General features: G+C 33.3%; 2 protein-coding genes across 2 annotated transcripts; one reads left to right on the top strand and one right to left on the bottom strand.

Moving 5' to 3' along the window:
- Nucleotides 1-955: 955 nt before the first annotated feature.
- Nucleotides 956-11,596, bottom strand: LOC106166309 (phosphoacetylglucosamine mutase). Its single transcript, XM_087001217.1, has 17 exons — nucleotides 11,412-11,596; nucleotides 10,824-10,894; nucleotides 10,360-10,489; nucleotides 9,987-10,082; nucleotides 9,677-9,750; nucleotides 9,293-9,420; nucleotides 8,974-9,126; nucleotides 8,745-8,787; nucleotides 8,522-8,602; nucleotides 8,235-8,278; nucleotides 7,899-8,012; nucleotides 7,405-7,562; nucleotides 7,128-7,191; nucleotides 6,652-6,774; nucleotides 5,586-5,707; nucleotides 4,967-5,018; nucleotides 956-3,850 (listed from the first exon to the last, which is right to left on the bottom strand). Exons 1-17 carry the CDS (start codon nucleotides 11,513-11,515, stop codon nucleotides 3,761-3,763), a joined length of 1,647 nt encoding a protein of 548 aa, XP_086857343.1. The 5' UTR covers nucleotides 11,516-11,596; the 3' UTR covers nucleotides 956-3,760.
- Nucleotides 11,597-11,715: 119 nt separating this feature from the next.
- On the top strand, nucleotides 11,716-21,007 carry LOC106166310 (uncharacterized). The gene is made up of 6 exons (XM_087001219.1): nucleotides 11,716-11,855; nucleotides 15,250-15,355; nucleotides 16,394-16,480; nucleotides 19,680-19,732; nucleotides 20,424-20,496; nucleotides 20,651-21,007. The coding sequence occupies exons 1-6, from the start codon at nucleotides 11,740-11,742 to the stop codon at nucleotides 20,678-20,680; spliced, it is 465 nt and encodes a 154-aa protein (XP_086857345.1). The 5' UTR covers nucleotides 11,716-11,739; the 3' UTR covers nucleotides 20,681-21,007.
- Nucleotides 21,008-21,104: the final 97 nt, after the last annotated feature.

The following is a 21,104-nucleotide window of genomic DNA, read 5'->3' as shown; positions in this document are numbered from 1 at the left end:
TGCACGTCGAAAAATTTAGTGTTGATAACACAGCTGTTGGTTCAAACGTTTGTTTACAAGGAAATTAGGTCAATGCAGAGGTAAAGTTATGAGCCCCAGGCACAGCAATGTCGTCGTGGTGTGCAAAGTCACTTTTAGCAGTGGAGATATCATACATCTTATTAGAATTTCGAAGGAGAAAAAAATCCACGACTTTATCTATTTAAATTGCATATTTTTATTACATCCAAATAACCGGTCAGAAGAACGATGACGTAAGTTCTCACCTGACATCACGAAGCAAATATCCTATTTTTAGTACCAGTCAAGTCGGTTCATGTCGGTTTATAGTGAGCGCGAGTTGGCGCTCAAACTCGCCAAGTTTTTGATAATCAACTGATGTACGAAATTTCCCCACTCTGCAGTAAAATTCTGTCAGTGTTGCAATTAAAGTTTTTCTTTTTTTTAAATAACAATGCATTATATTATAAGCAATAAAGTAGTTACTTTTTTATTTTCTGTGAAAAGGGTAGGCTCTATAACATTGATTTTCAGAGAAACGGGCAAAACTATTTTTGCCTTAAATAAAAGAGGAAAAATATACTTTGGTAGGGGTAGGTAGATATACATGTACATGTCCTTATGGCGAGGTCATTTCTCAATCACCGATTTTAGGCTAGTGATAAAAATCCCCATGACAGAGTGATGATACATATTTACAAATAAGCAAAAACGATGCTACATGCAACACATTTGGAGTGTAACCAGTATGGGCAGACTTTTTACAGTAAAAATTAACATTTTCAGTAATTTGCTATTATAGATATATCTGAGCAAGTGTTGACCACCACTTCAATATCTTAATTGGTTGTTGATACAGCCAAAGGAAAAGTGCTGGCAGAGATGTATTTCATAATTATTGAATCAGTGTTTTTAGTTTTTCCTTTTAGTTAGCTTGGCAAAACAAGAGAGAAAATGATTTACTTATAAATATTTTATTTTTTGCCTTTACTGCCATTATCTCTAACAGCTTAATATTTATCACACTTTTAAACCCTCAGAGATATATATTATCTATCTATCTGTGATACTTTACCACTTAATATGTCAACCAATACATTCATACTTATATTAATTTTATCATAACCTTATCAAATAATTGCGCTACTTGAAGTGACCAACATTTGATGTATTATAATCTTGCCTGGCATATTAAACCTCAATAATGTTGTACTACTGGAAGAAAATAAACAGTTTTATCATTCTTTAAATTATAATATTCTTTTTCACCAACAACATAAAGACTAAAAGCATCATCATGATTTTCAAGCTTTTACACAGGCTCACTAACAATTTAGGAGCTAAATAACACAGCGTTTTTTTTTTTTTTTTTAAATTTTTTTATACACACTGAAGGTCCCTGGTAATCACAGTTTCATACATACTATAGTTTGTACAATTGTTTCAGTTAATGTGCATTCTTTCAATGAATATATAACAAAACATGTAGTACAAAGTAAAGAACACTATTACATTAAAGTTGTACACATTCTGTTTTACTTTCTATTCAAAATATGAGCACAAATTCTTATTCAGGTTATCACTTTTTAAATAATATGGATTTCCTTTTTTTAAATCAATACATGAGTAATAATTTTGACAAATATTTCCCATGATTATTACAAGTTATGGTAATTTAAAGGGATAATAACTCTTCGTTTCGGCCAAAAAATGAATTTTCCTAGAGTAAACAACAATTTTTCCATACTTACCAATGGTTAATGAATCCATTTTTACATTCAAAGTTAGTCCCTGGTTTTTTTCTAAAAAGTTTGGTTTTTTGTTAAGAGTATAGCCATAAAAAGAGGTCACATGGTCTAAAGACAAGCTCAGATATCAGAATAATAGCTATAACTGCCGTTTTTGCGGTAAAACAGAATATATTATATTTCTATGAGTTATTCACAATGTTTTCATTGTGAAATATAGATCTCATACAAAGAGTTATTATCCCTTTGAATACAAAGTTTCAATCCCATATCACTGAATTGTTAAATATTAAAACAAGGAGACCAGTCTCACAGCTGGTCCTTGTGTTTTCTCAAACTGTTGCAGAATTTTTCTGACATCAGGACACACTACTGGACAATGAACACCATGGGCATGGACTGCTTTATGACTCTGACATCATCCTACAACTAGAAAAGCACTGATGTGACAGCCTGGGACTCAAAAGAGAAAAAAAATTAATGGCACCAAATTATCTTTAACAACTGGATTTTTTTAGACTAAAAGCAAGTATTGATGGGGTTGGCAGTTAAATGTTGCATACATATTACTGCTTCCTGTTCACCCCATTAACATTTTAACTCATAATTACAAAGGAAACTGAGCAGCGTAAAATACATGTGGATCCAAGAAACCATCAAAATGGGTACATCTGTTGTTCAGGATCGTTTAATTTCTTATAAATTTAACCCAAATGAAAGTGATAAGATACCTTGCCAATGCCTAAATAACCTCTCATCCTAAAGGTTTAACACAACAGAAAAAAGTATATGAATACTCTTCATACTTAATAATTATTATATAATGAGAAATATGTCATAGTGAAATCACGAGTCATCAAGGTGCATGTGACAGTGGGAAGTGTGAGTCACATGCACTTTGGGGACTCATGGTGTATCTGACTTATGTATACTACTTTGAATGTGGAGTAAAAAGGCACAAGCATGGTGGAACTTGCATTCCTGCATGACAGATGCACCTGTGTGAGATACATAGCACAATCTTTTGTTCTGGACATCCACCTCAGCATCATTCAGAAAGAGAGATCAGGTCTTGTTACAGTATGGCTGCTGTCTATTATCTAGACATATGATAAGGAAGGCAAGCCATTCAATGCCACCAATTACACTGTATCTATTACTATTTAGCTTTCAGGAAAAGATAGCAATCACCACTTCCCCTTTTACTGAGCTAACAGTTTCATTTACAAGGTGTTATGCCCTCTACACTCTGCAACAGACAGATAGGCATCAACAGAAGGCTAAATGTGCAGTAATATCCACTGTGGGTCTACCAAAAGACTAAACAATAAACACTGACTATGGAATCCATTGTTGTGTACAACTTCAAAAGAAAATCTTTATATTTTTCGTCTCATTTAATTATACCAAATTATCACAACTGTACTTTCACTTTTTATTTTTGGAACTTCCCCCTCTCCCAGCTCCCCCACCCCCCTGCATGGAGAGGGTAGAAATCAGGGCACGGTATGTAATACATGTATATAGTCAGGCAGAATTATAATGACTGAAGAAACTTGCAATTCTCCTGCAGCTTGCTTCATTCCACGATTAACAACATAGTAAGCGGATGGGAAAACAAACTTACTGTAAATGAACTTTCAAATTCAAAATGAAAGCATTACAGCTAGCAAAATAGTGACAAACATGTATACATTATCAGCTGTAATACAAGTGTGAAATGAATCTAAATTACAAAGAGATCCTTATATATCACAAATAAGACTAAAATTAAGGAATAAATAAATAGAATAAAGAAACAACACTGTCATTGTTCATTAGAGGTAAAGCTGCCAATTTCTGACCTGTAAGTCTCTTGGCTTGTGTTAATACACCTTTTCCAACATGTTGCACCCCTTGTTATTAGTTTGTTACAAAAGCTTCTATAAAATAATATAATATAATATAAGACTAGAATACTGCATGACTGATGACACTGGTCCTGCTGTATGGTAACAGATCAGACAGGCAGTTCACTGAGGAGGGGTCGGCTTCTCTCCTACGCCACCAGCAAGGTTATACACCTCCACTGATACTTCATGAGCAAGCATGTCAGCATTTTTCTGCAAAAAAAAAAGTGTACACGTAATATTTTCAAACTTATTTATTTAGGGCCAAGCACTGAAAACAGTCCTTGTGGCTGACTTGAGGGGTTTTAATCAACTTTACACTATAAGATCAATGTCAATGTTATCACAAATTTTCTTTGTAGTTAAGAAGCTCCAGGTGGTAAAATACTCCAGAAGTAGGAGAGCAAAGTACAGGGAAGCCTGGTACCAGTGAGTGTACATGTGTGAATGTTTGGCAGATTGGAGAGGGGGGGGGTCTGTTAAAATCTTTCAACTGCACAACAAAGTCAGGGGACAAGGTGTTTTCCCTAGCACACCAATGATGCTGGCTGTGTACACAATTTCAACTGACAAAGATAAACATCATTAACTATAAATGAAAATAATTCCAATGGCATATGTAATCTCAATGCTAAGAAGCCAATGTCTGTTACTAGTACAAACTCTTGTTAAGGCAAGTTATTTAGTATATCCTGAAGGTGTTATCTACTTACAAGTATTTAAATACATGCACATACAGATAACAAAATATGTATGTTGCCAAAATAAAAACTTATCTGAAGCTCTAAACACATAGTTGAGAGACAAGACCATTGACGAGATATAGTTTTCAAGTATGGGACCAGCTTTTTTACTACATTTTTGTCGAGCATAACATTTAAATCATTCTCATGCCACCCACTCATCTTTACTTCCCCATTTTAATAAATTCTAGATTCATTTAAATGATTCAAATAACTTTTAAAATAAAACTTTGCTAGACTAACTCCAAATTTGGAGCTTTTCAGTCTATAAAATCACCAGACAGGGGCAGATCCAGGATTATTTGAAGGGGGGTCCGTGGATGTGAAGCCTACCTTCCCAACCCCCTCTTGGTGTGAAAAATAGTATTTTAGAGGGCAAACGGTGCCATTTGGTATGGTTTATAACTATGATTCTGCTAGTCAAAATTATAATTTCAAGAGAGGACCATTGGTGTGATTTTTTTTCAGAAATCTAAGGGGGGGGGGGGGTGTCAGGACCCCCCTGACACTGCCAGACATACCTTTTTTGGCAGACATACCTCTTTAAGCACAGCACACATATCAAAGACTAACTTTAAATACATACCTGAGTTTCTGCCTCGGCATAAACTCTAACAATGTCTTCAGTTCCAGAAGGCCTGAATTAAATAAAATTACAGGCTGTATTTATTTTCAATTAAATAACTGTTAAAAATAAAGAACTACTCTTATTTTGGAATTTTTAATAGCCAAGTTGCTGGCTTATTTTCTTATTTGTTACCAATGTGAAATGGTCATTGTCACCCAGATGATCAATGAGTGTTGATTCATCAGTTTAGAATTTTAAGCTCATCAAACACTTGGGATCCATAGTGAATCTAATAAGTAATCTTCTACTGTATTAATTTGTAACTGATTTGCCTAAAAAATTCAGAGTATGTGAGGTCAAGTAGTCATGATATTTGGTTCACTTTTCAAAATGTTAATATTGAAAAGTGAACCAAATATCATGACCACTTGACCTCACATACTGTACGATAAGTGTTCATAGAACAAAGTTCGACATAAATCACATTGTGCAACAATGACTCATGATTGCACTTGTTTGTTCTTTGCTTTGAACACTCAGAAAAAAAAGAGTAAACAAAGTTTGACATTGGGTTGGACAGTACAGCCATATGTCTTCTGGACATGCCTGCTGGACATGTGCACAGGTGTGAACTGACCTGACAAAGGCCCTGCCATCTGGATACTTTTCCACCAAAGCATCAATGGCCTCCTGCAACCCTTTAGGCGAGGTAGTTTTCCTCTCAGCATCTGTGGTCTGAATCACAGTTCTATCTTTCACCTACAAACAGTTTGAAAATAAATGAGAATATGACAGCTTTTCTTCTCTTCTTGCAGTTATCTGATAATATAAACTAGGTAACAGATTTCAAAACCTGGAGTATGAGTTTTCTAAATAAATTAAAAACATTAAGCATGTTATTTTTGCTACCTTAAGGGTTGTCAGTTATACATTTTATTTTAGCTCACTTTGCTTAGCTTACACATATTTTGAATATTCCAGCCCAGTACTTTTAATGTACTTTTATATGTAGTAGTATCTGTATGCGTATTGCACCAATAATTAAATGGAGAATATTTCTAGTTAGCAGACATCTTCAAAGGCAAAATGTAAATTATAATCAAATTACAATTCTAAAAAATCTATTAGGAAACCCTGATTTTGTTGAAATTGTAAACGCTTCTTACCCCCAGAACAACTGTCTGAATAATTTAGTAAGATTTTTTAGGAAGAACTTCTTTGAGATATCAAGTCCGCTAATGAACAGACAATCAATGCCAATGAAAATGGAGCATGCTTTGACCTTGACCTTGAAATGTAGGTCAACCTTAGAATAAAGTATAAACTCATCAAAGCCCCCTTATGTTCCAAATATGATGGTCCTAGCCAAGCCATTTCTCAAGATATTCACAAGGTTATGACACACGGCCATGGACAATCTTGTCAAGTCCATCAAAATCAAGATACTTCAAAGGGGCCACTCAGAGTAGATGATCCAAGTACTAAATGATCCGCTGACTAAATATGGCCGACCTCACTTCAAAAGTTATGCCGCTGATTCCCCGCCTCCACACGTGCCATAAAATGGATTAAATCCAAGGCTTAATTGCAAGGCCCCTGCAGCAACAGTGCGTGTGGAAGTGGGGATACCATCATGGAATTAACAGCATCGCTTTTGAAGTGGGCCCCTAATACATCTTTCTGTGTATCATGAAAAAATTCACCTTGACTTTCAGTTGTCTGTTTGGAAGATCAGTGTAGGCATCATTCCAGTCCTCTATGCTCCACCCCTTGGAATGTAAGATTGTTTCTACTAACAGGAGATCAGAGATGGCATCACCTACAGTCTGAAGATGAGGAGAGCAAAAGTCATACATACAGATGATGAAGTTTTCCTGTGTACCAAAATAATGCTTTGAGCCAACAAGAAAATAATACCTTTAAAAACTGTTATAAAACTTGTGGACAATATGGTATCAATGAAGAAAGGGCAAAAGTTTAACCAATTATTAATAATAATTGGATACAATGGCTGCTAAAATGGTCAGGTTTCATGTGTGCAATGCAGTGATGTATAAGTTCTTATATTTACGTAAAGTAAAATCTTAAATATATACATGAATATAATGGCCAAATAGGAAAAACTGAAAGACATAAATACGTAGTTTTTTAAGGATCTTCAACTGTTATTTTGACATACCTGATTTATTAGTCCAATTATCCATAACAGTCTTCTTGCAGCATGTTCTTGGTCCTTTGAAAGACTGAAAAAGAATATGATCTTTCATATGTCTTCAAACAGACAATATCTTTTCCAATTGTGCATCTTATCAGAAATGCATCAATTTGGTCATTGAAAATCCATAATGTTTATAAATTGTTAAAGCCGACCCCCCCCCCCCCCCCACTTCACTGCCAAGTCAAGATATACAAACAACTATTTAACATGCAAAAATGTTTAACACTTAAAGCCTTACCTGGAATCATTAGCTGCCATGAGTACCATATCTTGTATTTTTTCACTGAAGACCACGGTCCCATGTCCATTTGCTTCAAAGTACACACCTATGTCATACTCCAGGGCTTTATGATGGAGATGTTTCACACCAGTGGGCACACAAGCCACTGGGACTTGCTGAAATGACAGTCAGGTATGTACAGGTAAGTGTATTGGATGTAACAGATTGTGTTAGTTGTGATTGTGCACTTAATAAAATGTGCCCCGAGTAGGCTATATAACCACCATAGCAATGATTTGTAAATGTGTTTAATGTGTTAGGTGTGAATGCCTTGCTGTGACTGGTACTTCACTCACACAGGATACATGTTGAAACTGCTCGCATTTTATAGAGAAACACATTCAGGAAAATCACATGAGCAATTTATCAGCAGGCAAGGATAATGCTTACGTTTATTCTTTTTTTGTAGTTATTTTCTCATTTTACTCAACCCAAAGCATGTATAAACTCACCAGTTCATTAGTTATGTAGCTTGTGGAGCTGCCATTGGCATAGGCAGTCTGAACTAAGCCCAGGTTGATATTCAGTCCACTGCTGTTCACAAGTTCCTTCAAATAACCAGCAACCTTAAAGAGGAAAAACATACATCATAAAAAATAAAGTCCACATATTTAATTCAACATGACAGCCACAGGAAATATGTAACTAATACCTTTTGAAAATATAGTTCTGTTGTTAGTGATAGGATTCAGTTATCAATGTGATAGTATTCTGTCTAAGATCAAAACCCAAACAATAAGATTAGGATTATCTTTTAGGTGTCAACATAAATTTGCAGAAATACTTACTAGAGTTGCTATTTTATCACCATCTAATAGCTTAAATGTTCCATCTGAAAATAGATAGAAGCTATGCAAAGTTTACTCAAAAAACACACACACACACAGACACACACACGATTATAGGTACCGGGTACCCTTAAATGATTTATTAGTAAACAATGTAAACTTTCAAGTATTCCATATAATGGCACTATCAGAAATGAAAAAAAAAATTAACTTCATTTGAGGGATTTCCAATCTTTCACATAACCACTACCAAGAGATCCATACAATACCACATGGCTGATGCGTACTTTTCTCCTGGTAAAAGTAAACTATCCTGTCAGCATCACCATCAAAGGATGCACACCTGACCCTGGCTTCCTTGGGCATACCTGGATATACAAACTACAGGTAAAGACACAAATATCACCATGCTGTATCCATCAATTTTTTCAGCTTTTACTAAATATACAGCAATTCAGATGGTTATATTTTAATAATTTTGATTGTTTGATAATCCTGTACCCCACTCACCATTAGGAGCTGTCTGCTGGACTTTGACGTAATCTGCGCCACACTGGAAAAATTAAAATAATGAAAATTTTAGCATAATTCACTTGAAAATGAAAACATGATGACATCATAACTGTGAGTAAATAAACCAGCTTATATGACAGCATCCTGACCTAACTTTTTAAGATAATGCTTCATGTTCTTCTACCTAGTAAGTTTTGATCAGTTTCTCAACAACACACAAATTTACCATATAATTCAACTTGCCGCTACTCCCATCATTGAACAATTCTATTTGCAAAGAGTTGTTCAAATGCTTCTGCATTTCTTTTATCTTTAAGGCACCTACTCCATTAGCTCCATCTAACCTGAGTTGTGGGTGATAACGCTCATTTTGGTGTTCCTACAAATAAACCAATATTGATTTTTCCACCCACTTAATTATCACACAAATGATATTTTAAAAATATATTGCATGCATATTATCAAATGTTTTTCAAATGTTGAAATTATGACTATTTATCATTATGAAAGTCTTTAATTTAAAAAATCACTAATTAGTTACTTACATGACCCCTGAGTTTCAAAAAAGCATTAGATAGTTTTGTGTAGTAGCCATTTTCAGTTTGGCTCCCATATTGACCTTGGGAATTTTCACATCTAACCATGAAGTGAAGCTGCGGAGTGGTTAATATACCTGGAAATGTATTCAAAACAATAAAACAAAATGATCGTCTCCAACTGTCACCCTTAAACAACATAATGACCCGTACAAATTTTTGGACTTTACATACTATTCTATTAAAACATCATGGTTGAGCAAAGGAAATTAGGACTGCTTACAAGTACTAGCAGACACAATCTTATCTTTAAGTATCCAAAACTCTGGCCATAAAATATCAAAATGACAATTTGAGTAACAAGGTAGTTGGACACTAGTAGACAAAACTGACCATAGTCCTTGACCTCTCCTTTTATTGCTTGGACTCCATCAATTATGGCTTGTGCAAGGGATGGACTACTGGGCCTGAGATACAATGGAAATTATTAAAGAACACACTTGAAAGATAAGATCTAATTTCATAGGATAAGCTTATCTAATAAAATAAAATCTTCTTTCTAATAAAACTGTTATAACAGTGGCCAAAATAGCTCGAGTTATGTTATTTGTCATTCTTTTATATGTGTCTTTGAGCAGCCTTTGATACTTTGTAGCAGTTTTTTGTAACATTTTATCTCAGTAATGGGCCATATATCACTGACCTGGTATCCCTGGCTAGGAACACCTGTGCAGGGACAGCTGTGTCTATGCCACAACTGGAGACAATGTCTGACAGAACAGCTGGGAGGTCAGAATCACTAAAATATGCATAGAATGATGCACAATAATCTTGTATTAAAATTCAGTTTTATTTAATATCATTAAAGAATTTTTGATGATATGCTGACTTATATCTTTTTTAAGATTATTAAAATAATTCTGATGTCACAGGATGCATTTTTCATTCTGAAAATAAATGAATCAGATTTAAAAGTAAGTATCAAGTCAGAAATAGAATGAAGAAGTGTCGCACCGGTCTAACAGGTCCAGTGATTATGAAAAAAAAAGGGATACAGAAAAAGGGATATTCCTAACCTGACATTAGCCAGTTTGGTGGCCAGTTTCTCCCAGGCAGCTTCCAGCATCTCTCCAAGAGGATCCACCAGCTTGACTCCATTGTCCTCCTCAGGGTTATGTGATGCTGTGATCATAGCTCCAATTACAGCTGCAATAATTTATCAAAAACAGATCAATCATATTTCATTAAAACAACAAAATAAGACGTGTCATTGTTAATTGACTCTAGGTGACTACACTCCAGCAGGCTCACAGGAAGAATTTGATCATAAGATAATCACTTATTTCTCTAGTTTTCTGTCCATCAGAAAATAAAAAAAAAAGACATGAAGCTTATTAAATTATAAGTTACATCATGCTAATATGAGTAAAAAATTTTTCACAGCTATGAAAATAAGAAACTGGTGCTTTTATCATGCCTGAACTTAGGCAAAGAAGTTTTCTGTTTCATTAGAAAACATATATGTGACATGCATCATTACCTCTTTTAAGTTGTGACCGAAGTGCAGCCAACACTCCCATTCTGAACATGACATGGTCAAGTTCTTCACCTCTGCAATGACACCATACACATGTATTTTTATATCATATTGAGAAGCGCTGTTTTCATTTTAACTAACAGATATAAATACTGAAGACATTCTTATTTTAACTCATCATATTAAATGATGGTGACAGCCCTGGTCGATCATGATGTGTTACTTATAAATCACCACTGGGTGAGCTGTGAGATCGAACACATTAAATTATTAATTAGCGTCCCCCACACCCCACCCAGACCCAACGGAGAGATATATTTAATTCTTTAATCCACGGATTACAATCAAAGTTCAAAATGGTAAATGTAATAAAACAGTCTCTTAAACACTTGAAACCGCCCACCAAACAAGCATGGGATATTTATGACTGGCATCATGCAATTTGCAAGATGTGACATGCGCATGGTCAGCAATGTCGGTGCAATAAAACTTATCGTAGGTGAAATCCACAGGTAACGGTGTGCACAATCTACTAATTTTTTTATGGAAAAACAATACAAGTACATCAACAATAATCTTGCTGTTTCTTACTTGGTTCGGAATCCTGCTGTACCATATTGAATGACCTTTTCGCGGAGACGAGGGTGCTTTTCAGCAGCAATTTTCACTGCAGCAAAATAGCCGGTTCCTGCCATTTTTTCACTAAATGGGTCAACCAAGAAAAAAATATTTAAAAAATCGTTAGTTTTTCTCTTTGCAACAAGTAAAAATATATGACAGTCTATACGCAACAGTCTATGTTTCCAAACTACTGGAGCTTTGAAACTTTGATGTAGGAACTTCTACTCCTTCTTTCTTAATGTCAATCTTTATCGATCCGTCTTGCAATTTTGTAAACATTGGAGCTCTTTTGTTGAAAATGTACAGAAAGCTCAACATGGCGGCAACAATTTTGGAGGAATTTCTGTTAGCTGATAACATGGGCAAGGATATGACGTTTCAAGAATTCCAAAGTTATTTTACAGAAAAGCTGAGGTGAAATTAATTGTATATGTTTAGTTTTTCAAACAAATTTTGTCCTATAATCTTTATTTTTTACACAGTTTCACAGGTTAATATCACGAAGACCCCTATTTTGTAATTTGTTATCTGGTATCACATCATGGATGAAAGATAGATTTGCACATAACTGTAAAATGACAGTCGGCTAGAGCAACCACCAAATTGGACATATCAGAAATCATATAGCATTGCCAAAACATGAAATTTCATGCTAATGCATTCTTAAAAGAGCAAGACACAATTTTACTGAGTAACTAACTAGTAGGTTCCACACCTAAAAGGCTCAGAACTTGAAATATGGTACACAGAAAGCCATGTATCTGAGTTTGAATAAACCATTCATGTTTCAGTGACATTTTGTTTGCCAATTTTTTAAGGCATAAAGTTGTAAATTATTTTATATAATTTTAATGTTTCTTATAATTATCTTTCAAAATTATAATTTTTCCTTTTTTTCTTTAAGAGCAAAGAGTTAATGATATTATGGGCATTTTTACAATCCTGGGCTCCTTTTTTTCCCACCAAGGGTCAAAAATAGAAGTCATTATTGTGTTGAAATTTGTACTTTTCTTGAAAGTATAGACCTGAAGGGTATAAGAAATGACAATCCCGAGATAAAACCTTGTGTATGTATAAAGATATGATTATTTGAATTTTGAAAATCATTTTTTTAATTTTCATAAGCTAAACCTTGAAGTGTGCGACTTTTATGATAATTTAAGGTATTGATCTCCATTTTTTGATTCTGAGATATTCTGAGGACTTCTGTACTTCACTTTACCTTGCATTAGTTCTTTATGTTATGCTTCATGATTGTGTAAAATGTTATTTTGCACGGACATGTGTGCTAATTGCAGTGTCATGTTAAAATAAATGTCCTTTCCGAAACATCCCTGTTTCGGAAAGGACATTTTTTAAAACATTTATGATATTATTTTAATATATTGTAGTATTTGAGTTTATAAGTTTTAGGTAAAGTCTATGAATAACTGGGCAAAATAGGTGGAAGCTGAACTAAAATTGAAGTCTTTTTATTACATTTTGTGCTTGTTTTGTCTATTCTGTACTAGCAATTCATTACTGGAATTTTATTTTATTAAATATTGATTCTGAGATATATTCCAGTTATTCTTTACACCATTATACCTTATTCCAGTTTCTTTTGTTACAGTTCATAGCTGTATAAAATATTATTTGACAATGTCAGATTTACCAACAGTAAAGACATGTTTAAAAATATGTCCTTTTAGACATGTCCTTGTTTCGGAATGGACATTTATTTAACATTTATGAAATTGCCTTAAGATCTCATAGTATGTTGGTTTACAAGGTACAGATGAAGCAATCATTGGACAAAATATGAGTTAACTATATTAAAACTGAACTGTTTTTATTACATTAATTGGTCATTTTGGATAGTTTTTGATTCTTTTTTGAAATGTTACTCCATTAGTATTTGATCATGACATAAAATAGAGTCTTCTACACTCCATTATACCCTATTCTACTTCCTTTTGTTACAGCTCATAGCTGTATAAAATATTATTTGACAAGGTCAGGTTTAAATTTAGTAATTAAATTTTTTAATATGTCCTTTTAGGCATGTCCTGTGTTTCGGAATGGACATTTATTTAACATTTACGAAATTGCTTAAATGGTATATATACATATATATATACATACATCATGATATATATACATCATGTATATATATATATACATCATGATAAATAATCACAGGAAGTTAATTATAACCTGTGTCTGCCTGCAAGCGCCTCTGTAAACTGTGCCAGTGAATTGACTCTCGCAACTTTAACATTTGTAGCCTCATAACTATTTTCGTATACTTTTATGTACATCATAAGTAAGCAATATTTAAAGTAAGGTAAGCTGTATTATTCAAAATTATATTCTACATAAATTTGATGTGCTTCCCATCATCCTCTTCCTCATGAATAATAAATAGATGAGCAGACCAAAGAGTAAACAAGTGTTTTAGACAATGTGTTAAAAAATGTCCTTTCCGATACAAAGCATCCAAATTGCCTATATTTCTATTTATACTGATATAATCTCTTCAATTAATTGTTAATTTAACTTTGAAATACATGAACTTGGGGAAAATATGCAATGGAAGTTCTAGTAGATCCAAAGAAAAGATGCTGTCTCGCAAAAATGAATTTTTTTGTTGAGGATATATATAGAAATTTTAAAAGTTGCCATTGAAGAAATGTTTTTCTATTATTTTTATGTCATATGCATGATGCTTTTACAGTAATTTGCTCATGTCAAGTGAAACATACAGCATTAAAGACAGAATTTTCTCTATTTATAACATTGGCAATGTAAAGGTACTTTGTTTCGGAATGGACAATTTTTAACAAGCATCTCAAAAAAGGCCACAGTTAAATGGGTTTCTGTGCACTGGGGTTTTCTTATATAAAAATAAATATCACATGTCCTGGGCTTTAGAGAAATACATATTGTTACAGGCTAGGTGTCAACATGTTCTTTTTATGTAAGAGAAACCCAATGTTTCGGAATGGACAAATTTAACGGAAAAATATGGTAGGGTTATTTTGCACTCCATGACAAGCTCCAGAATCATCACACAGATTTCATTATTTGATACAAACAATACCAATACATCCAAATAATGATTAGGATGGTTAATTATACTGTATGTTTTATGACATATTTTCTGAAAGTAATTTATTTTTGTTTCGGAATGGACATTTCGTTTAACGGAAATACCAGCATGCCATTAAAAGACCTTTTTTCTAGGATACACCTCTCTCCTGTTAATATTTAAGCTTTTTTGCTTCCACCATACTACTGAGTGTTTTATAATCCAAAAAAATGCAATGTCAAACACTGTTTTAATTTATTTCAGATTGCTTTTTATTTCATATGACTAAAACGGGAAAAATTTTTGGTCATTTTTCGGGCTTTGCTTTAGCATAACTTTGGACTCGGTGGTGATATTTGGTTTTTATTTTCAGTGTTTATCTTCACTTACACCATTCTCTAACATAGTGATAAAAGAATTCTTTGATCATATGTATGTAATTTGTTAATTAGCAATATGTGGGAAAATCTGAAAAGTGCCCAGGATTGTAAAAATGCCCTTATGCAGATACAGCTTCTTTGCACATGTGTTTTATCCATGACTTATTTATTTAAGTACTGTATGTGAATTACATATGATAAATGATAAGTTTTGTAACCAGAGGCTTGTATTATGAATTGATTAGAAATGTCATAGTAATATATGATTAACGATATGAAATATCATAGAAATATAGTGCTTGATAAGCTTGTACTCTTTTTTTGACTGGGTTGCTTACTATAGTGCTTCACATTTTAGACATGATGACAGTTTAAGGCAGTTTTACAAAGCCTTTCGTCGACACCACAAGAAATTGCACAGTATAACAAAGAAAAACATCTACCAACAGTATGGAGAAGATGAGGTATTATTAATAGTGTCATTTACAGAATATATATTAACATCAGTTATAAAAGGTATTTTTCCATGGTTAAACTGTTTCCATTTATCCCCAACTTGATAGACTTACAGTAGTACAGTTTTTGGCAAATGAAGAAATACAATAACTAGGGATAAGATGATCTAAATGTTTCAATATTTTTGTAGTTTTCATTGCTTTTGCAAAAGATCTGGATTTGAATAAAATGACCCAGCTGTTTTGCCAGAAGCAAAATTATGCTACAATAGAAACGTTAGACCAGATTTGAAACTTAAGAAATTCATTCAATAGATTTCAAAATGGAATGTGCACAGAAATGTTTGGAACTTATACTTTTTGCCACCACATATATAATTAACTTCCATCACTTTTTTAACCTAACATTTTAACTTAACTGAGATTTTCCAGAACATTTATCTGGGAACAACATTTTATAATCAGTACTGAAGATGCCTATGTTACGGGGGATCATGACATGAAAATGACACTGTGACCCTCAATCAGGAACTAATGAAAACCCCATACAGTCCCATCATGCTGTCAAGTTTTATTTGAACCTGTTCCTTCTGTTTCATTTAGACTGCAAATATTTTGACTGCAATTTTGAGAAGTTAAAGATATTCTTATCCTATCAGCAGTGAAGCACTATATTGTCATTGAGAACATTTCAGGTATGTAAGGGCTCATTCCTGATGAAACTATCCTTTTCCATAGATTGATCCAACTCTGCAAAGAGTCTCGCTGAATGTAAAATTTTCAGATTAAAATGCTGCCTCTTGGCACCGAGTAGAATGCAGAAAAGCTGGTAATTTTACAAGTCTGTTGGAAAAAAGAAGAGGCGTGCTTATCTGATTGCATTCAGCAAGAGTCCCCACAGATTTGGATCAAGGTGTGTAGAATGATAGTTCACTGGGAATGAGCCCATGGACATTAATTTGTGGAAGTTGTCTTCCTTAGAAAAATTGAAACCCAGGATACAAAGATGTGATTTACCATTGCTTTTCTGATTATTTTTTTTTATAGACTCCTGTAAACGGGGAAGATACGAGGTTGAAGGAAATTGAAGCAACTCTAATAAACCTAGATACTGTTAAACTAGACCTCCAGCTGGTAAAGGTTTTTTCCTTTAATTTTTCCAACTTGCTGTTATTGCTTTTGTCTCATTTAGTAAAATATTACACTTTTGTAAGTATGTCAGCGAAAGTAACTAAATATATAGAGCCAATAAAAGTATCAAAGTTACAAATATCTAAAAACAAGGCAGCAAAGCTGTCAAATGTACAGACAAAAAACAGAAAATAAAGATATAAAAAAGGTCATTTTGTCAATTTTGATGCAATAATAAATAATGCTCATAATAGCACTGTCAGTCAACACTGAATTTTAATCATGCACAACAGGTAACATGGTCAATAACAGGAGCGGACCCTGAGATATTTTCTGACAGTATTCCAAAGTATCTGTGTTGATCCATCCTCCATTTTGATGGTCTTCCAACAGAAAAAAATAGATACCAGTCAATATAAACTTAATAACCTGACCGTCTTCCGGAAGACCCAGAAGATGGTCTCAATCCACCCCTTCAATAAGATTACAGTTTCAGGACCATGAGAGTTCAAATTCTCATGATGAAAGTCTCAATATTTGAAAAATGATGACAGTGCATAAAATAATATTACATAATGTATAAAGACATAAAAAACAATACAACTGCTTACGTGGAAATATAGAAAATGTGCAGAGCCTCAGGCAGATGAGAGTTAAAAGTCACAAATGCCAGTGTTTGAGAAAAAATTAAAAAGGAAAACATAACAAAACTAGAAAAGCACTCCAAGAGCGCAGACCTCTGCCAAGACAGCAATTGTTGATTATTATTGATTGATTATTGATCCGGACCACCACCAAAAACTAATCATTGTCCTCCTTGCCCACTTCTGACAGTTCCTGAAAATTTCATCAAAATCGGTCCGTAACTTTTTGAGTTATGTTGATGACAGACAAACAGGGGTGAAAACATAACCTCCTTGGCAGAGGTAAATATAATTCCAATGATGCTGCCATTCAAACTTTTAATCTTTTTTGATATATATATATATATATATATATATATGGGTCTTCAGGTTCTAAGTCACACCTTGAAAATGCCAATATGTGAAAAATTAAATTTTCACAAAAAACTGTTTAACTGCCAGAAAAATTTACCAAACAGACTACATTTCCTACTGAAGCTGTATTTTAGTCCCATGTTTCTTTCCTGTAAGTTTGAGAACAGTAAGTGACATGATTTTCCTTAAGTGCTCATCATGGGAGCAGTGCCCAAAATAGGGGTTTCTTCAAATTTTAATGTAACATTACATAATGTTTAACAGCATAATGACCATCAATTTTTAATAATAGAATATTAGTAACATGGACATTCAGAAAATGTTACAAGCAAAGGTCTTCAGGATCATAGAACTTCAAAGTCACACCTTGAAAATGCCAATATGTGAAAAATTAAATTTTCACAAAAAACTGTTTAACTGCCAGAAAAAATTACCAAACAGACTGCATTGCCTACTGAAGCTGTATTTTAGTCCCATGTTTCTTTCCTGTAAGTTTGAGAACAGTAAGTGACATGATTTTCCTTAAATGGTCATCATGGGAGCAGTGCCCAAATTAGGGGTTTCTTCAAATTTTGATGCAATATTACATAATGTTTAACAGCATAATCACCATCAATTTTTAATAATAAAATATTAGTATCATGGATATTCAGAAAATGTGACTAGCAAAGGTCTTCAGGCCCATGGAACTTCAAAGTCACATCTTGAAAATGCCAAAATGTAAACAAGACAGCACTTTTCTGAAATGGGTTTATTTCCATTTTTAACACTTTTTTAACATAAAACAAAATTAACAGTTTACTGCCATTTTTATATGACCAACTAATAAAATTGATGAGATGGGAAAAATATCAACAGAACAGTATTAAATGTCCAATTTCCTCCATTATGAGATTCTGAACATAGTGGATGATCGAATCTGACAAACTGCAATGATATGTGTTTATTTCCATTTTTGACACTTCATTACACAATACACGATAACAAGTTTACCATCATTTTTACATAATCAACTAACAATGTTGTAAAGATGTAGGAAATGTCAAAAAAACACTTTTACATATCTTATTAGTTCAATAATGAGACTATTAACATGCCTAAGAATTGAATCAGAGAAAATGTGAAAAAAAAGCATAACTTCCCTAAAAATGACCCAATCATGCTGATTTTCGAACTTGACCTGCGTATTATAAATATTCATCAGTTCTGTAAGTTTCAAACCAAAAGGTAAAACGGTTTTCCACTTATCGTGTTTACGGTGTTGCATATATGCTGAAAAAAGTGAAAAAAAAGCAAAACTTCCCTAAAAATGACTCGATCATGCTGATTTTCGAACTTGACCTGCGTATTATACAAATTCATCAGTTCTGTAAGTTTAAAACCAAAAGGTAAAACGGTTTTCCACTTATCGTGTTTACGGTGTTGCATATATGCTGAAAAAAGTGAAAAAAAAGCAAAACTTCCCTAAAAATGACCCGATCATGCTGATTTTCGAACTTGACCTGCGTATTATACAAATTCATCAGTTCTGTAAGTTTCAAACCAAAAGGTAAAACGGTTTTCCACTTATTGTGTTTACGGTGTTGCATATATGCTGAAAAAAGTGAAAAAAAAGCAAAACTTCCCTAAAAATGACCCGATCATGCTGATTTTCAAACTTGACCTGCGTATTATACAAATTCATCAGTTCTGTAAGTTTCAAACCAAAAGGTAAAACGGTTTTCCACTTATCGTGTTTACGGTGTTGCATATATGCTGAAAAAAGTGAAAAAACAGCATAACTTCCCTGAAAATGGCCCGATCATGCTGATTTTCGAACTTGACCTGAATATTATGAATATTCATCAGTTCTGTAAGTTTCAAGTCAAAACGTAAAACTGTTTTCCACTTATCGTGTTTACGGTAAAAGTGCACGGCAACGGCAACGGCAACGGCAACGGCGACGACAGACGCAGGTGATGGCTATATGTACAGACACATCTGTGTCTGTACATAAAAATATAAAGTTTCATTGGGATTTCACTTTTATGTCTAAGGCCTGAAGTATTATTAAAATGATACTTCTGGAATTTGTTATTATTTTCACTCAAAAGCTTTAGAATAAATGACAGAGTTCACAAATGCAGTGCCATAGTATTTTTTATGCATCAGATATGATTTTCTTTTTTATTATCAAGTCTTTGAAATTTTTTGTCAATTTGTAGGAGCTTTCTCAAGTGAACAAAGATATTCACAAGACAGATGAACAAATTGAAAAGTAAGTCCCTTGATGTCATGAGCATAACAATTAATATTTTATCATTCTCTATCTTCTTTCTTTTCACTTTGTTTTCCCAAGAGAGATATGATGTAAGAAGCTTCATTTGTAAGATCAAACAGGTGAATGCTTTTACACTAATTGAGACAGAGACTGGGTGAAACCTATTGATCTGACAAAAATGAAGGATATCAATAAAAATTGCATGCTGTGTAGACTTTTTGCTCATTTTAATCAATTTTTTGTTTTTGGGGAACATATAGATGAAAAAAGTTTAAGTTAAATGAAAAACACTGTTTTTGGTGCGAAGTTTTTTTGTCTCATTTCTTCTGAACATTTTAAATAAAGTAAAATAAAAAGAATACTGGCAGCTTATTTTATGTCAAATTCTCATTGTTAGCTTTACAGTACAGGAGAATTTTATCCACCTGTTTCACAGCCAATTTACAGTCCGGAAAATTGTTTGAAATAAATCTGTTGCTGCTACCATTAATACACTTTGATGAGCTTGGTGCTGTTGAACGAGAACATTTTAAAAACTAAATTGTAATTGACTTAATATAATGTTTTTATTGCAAAGCATAATGTAGATTTCAATAGTACCTTTGTATGATTATGATGAAGAAAGTTTTAGAGATATAGACACTGTTATTAATATTTGAGATAAAGGATTTACTATTTTGTCATGCAGGTTTTGTGAAATAATAAGACAGAGCAATCCACCCAATATCTCGGTCACTGCAGATAGGCAAGACACACTGCAGGTTAGCACTATATTTGTTCACAAGTATTTTGTACAATAAGAAAAATGTTAGCACTTGAAATTAAAAAGCAAAGTTGATCTCATTTCATGATTTTTCCGAGTGAATTAGCAGGTTTAAATGTCATAGAATTTATACTGAGATATTGTATTTACAGGCCTTAGAAGAAATGCTGGACAAAGATTAACTTGACAAAAAGAAGAAAAATGGGACTGTCATTTCACAAAGCACTAACTTATTTCTGTGAGGGATATATATATATTTTTTTTTTGGGGGGGGGGGGAGTAATGTTTGATTTTTTTGTGGCTTTTCATTTGTATATTTATCATGAAGAATGATTATACAGTAGATATTTATGGAAGCTTTATCAGTTATTTATGCACCTATCAACAAAATGTGAGTTTGAAACAATATATATAACTTTGAGAAGTACTTTTTAGAAAAATGTTGATATATGGACAATAAAGTAAACATACAAACATATGAATAAACCATTATATTTGAACTTTGTCAATATATTTTTGTATTGTTTCCATTCTACTACATCTAGAGGGTCTTAAAAGAAAATTTTTTACAAATTATAGCTACTGAATTCTGGTATGGAATATGCA

Source organism: Lingula anatina, chromosome 1 (assembly GCF_051362555.1).
Source record: "Lingula anatina isolate TDL-2025a chromosome 1, LinAna3.0, whole genome shotgun sequence".
In the NCBI taxonomy this organism is placed as follows: Eukaryota; Metazoa; Brachiopoda; class Lingulata; order Lingulida; family Lingulidae; genus Lingula; species Lingula anatina.
This window is presented reverse-complemented; position numbering and strand designations above follow the sequence as displayed.

What these genes read in the sequence shown, in the direction of transcription:
- LOC106166309 (XM_087001217.1), bottom strand. Translation starts at nt 11,515, where the DNA reads ATGGCAGGAACCGGCTATTTTGCTGCAGTGAAAATTGCTGCTGAAAAG. An exon ending in ACCAAACTGGCTAATGTCAG is followed by an intron (nt 10,083 to 10,359) that starts GTTAGGAATATC and finishes TGCATATTTTAG; the next exon opens with TGATTCTGACCTCCCAGCTG. An exon ending in ATGCCGAGGCAGAAACTCAG is followed by an intron (nt 3,851 to 4,966) that starts GTATGTATTTAA and finishes TTTTTTTTGCAG; the next exon opens with AAAAATGCTGACATGCTTGC.
- LOC106166310 (XM_087001219.1), top strand. Translation starts at nt 11,740, where the DNA reads ATGTACAGAAAGCTCAACATGGCGGCAACAATTTTGGAGGAATTTCTG. An exon ending in TATTTTACAGAAAAGCTGAG is followed by an intron (nt 11,856 to 15,249) that starts GTGAAATTAATT and finishes TTCACATTTTAG; the next exon opens with ACATGATGACAGTTTAAGGC. An exon ending in ATAGGCAAGACACACTGCAG is followed by an intron (nt 20,497 to 20,650) that starts GTTAGCACTATA and finishes TTGTATTTACAG; the next exon opens with GCCTTAGAAGAAATGCTGGA.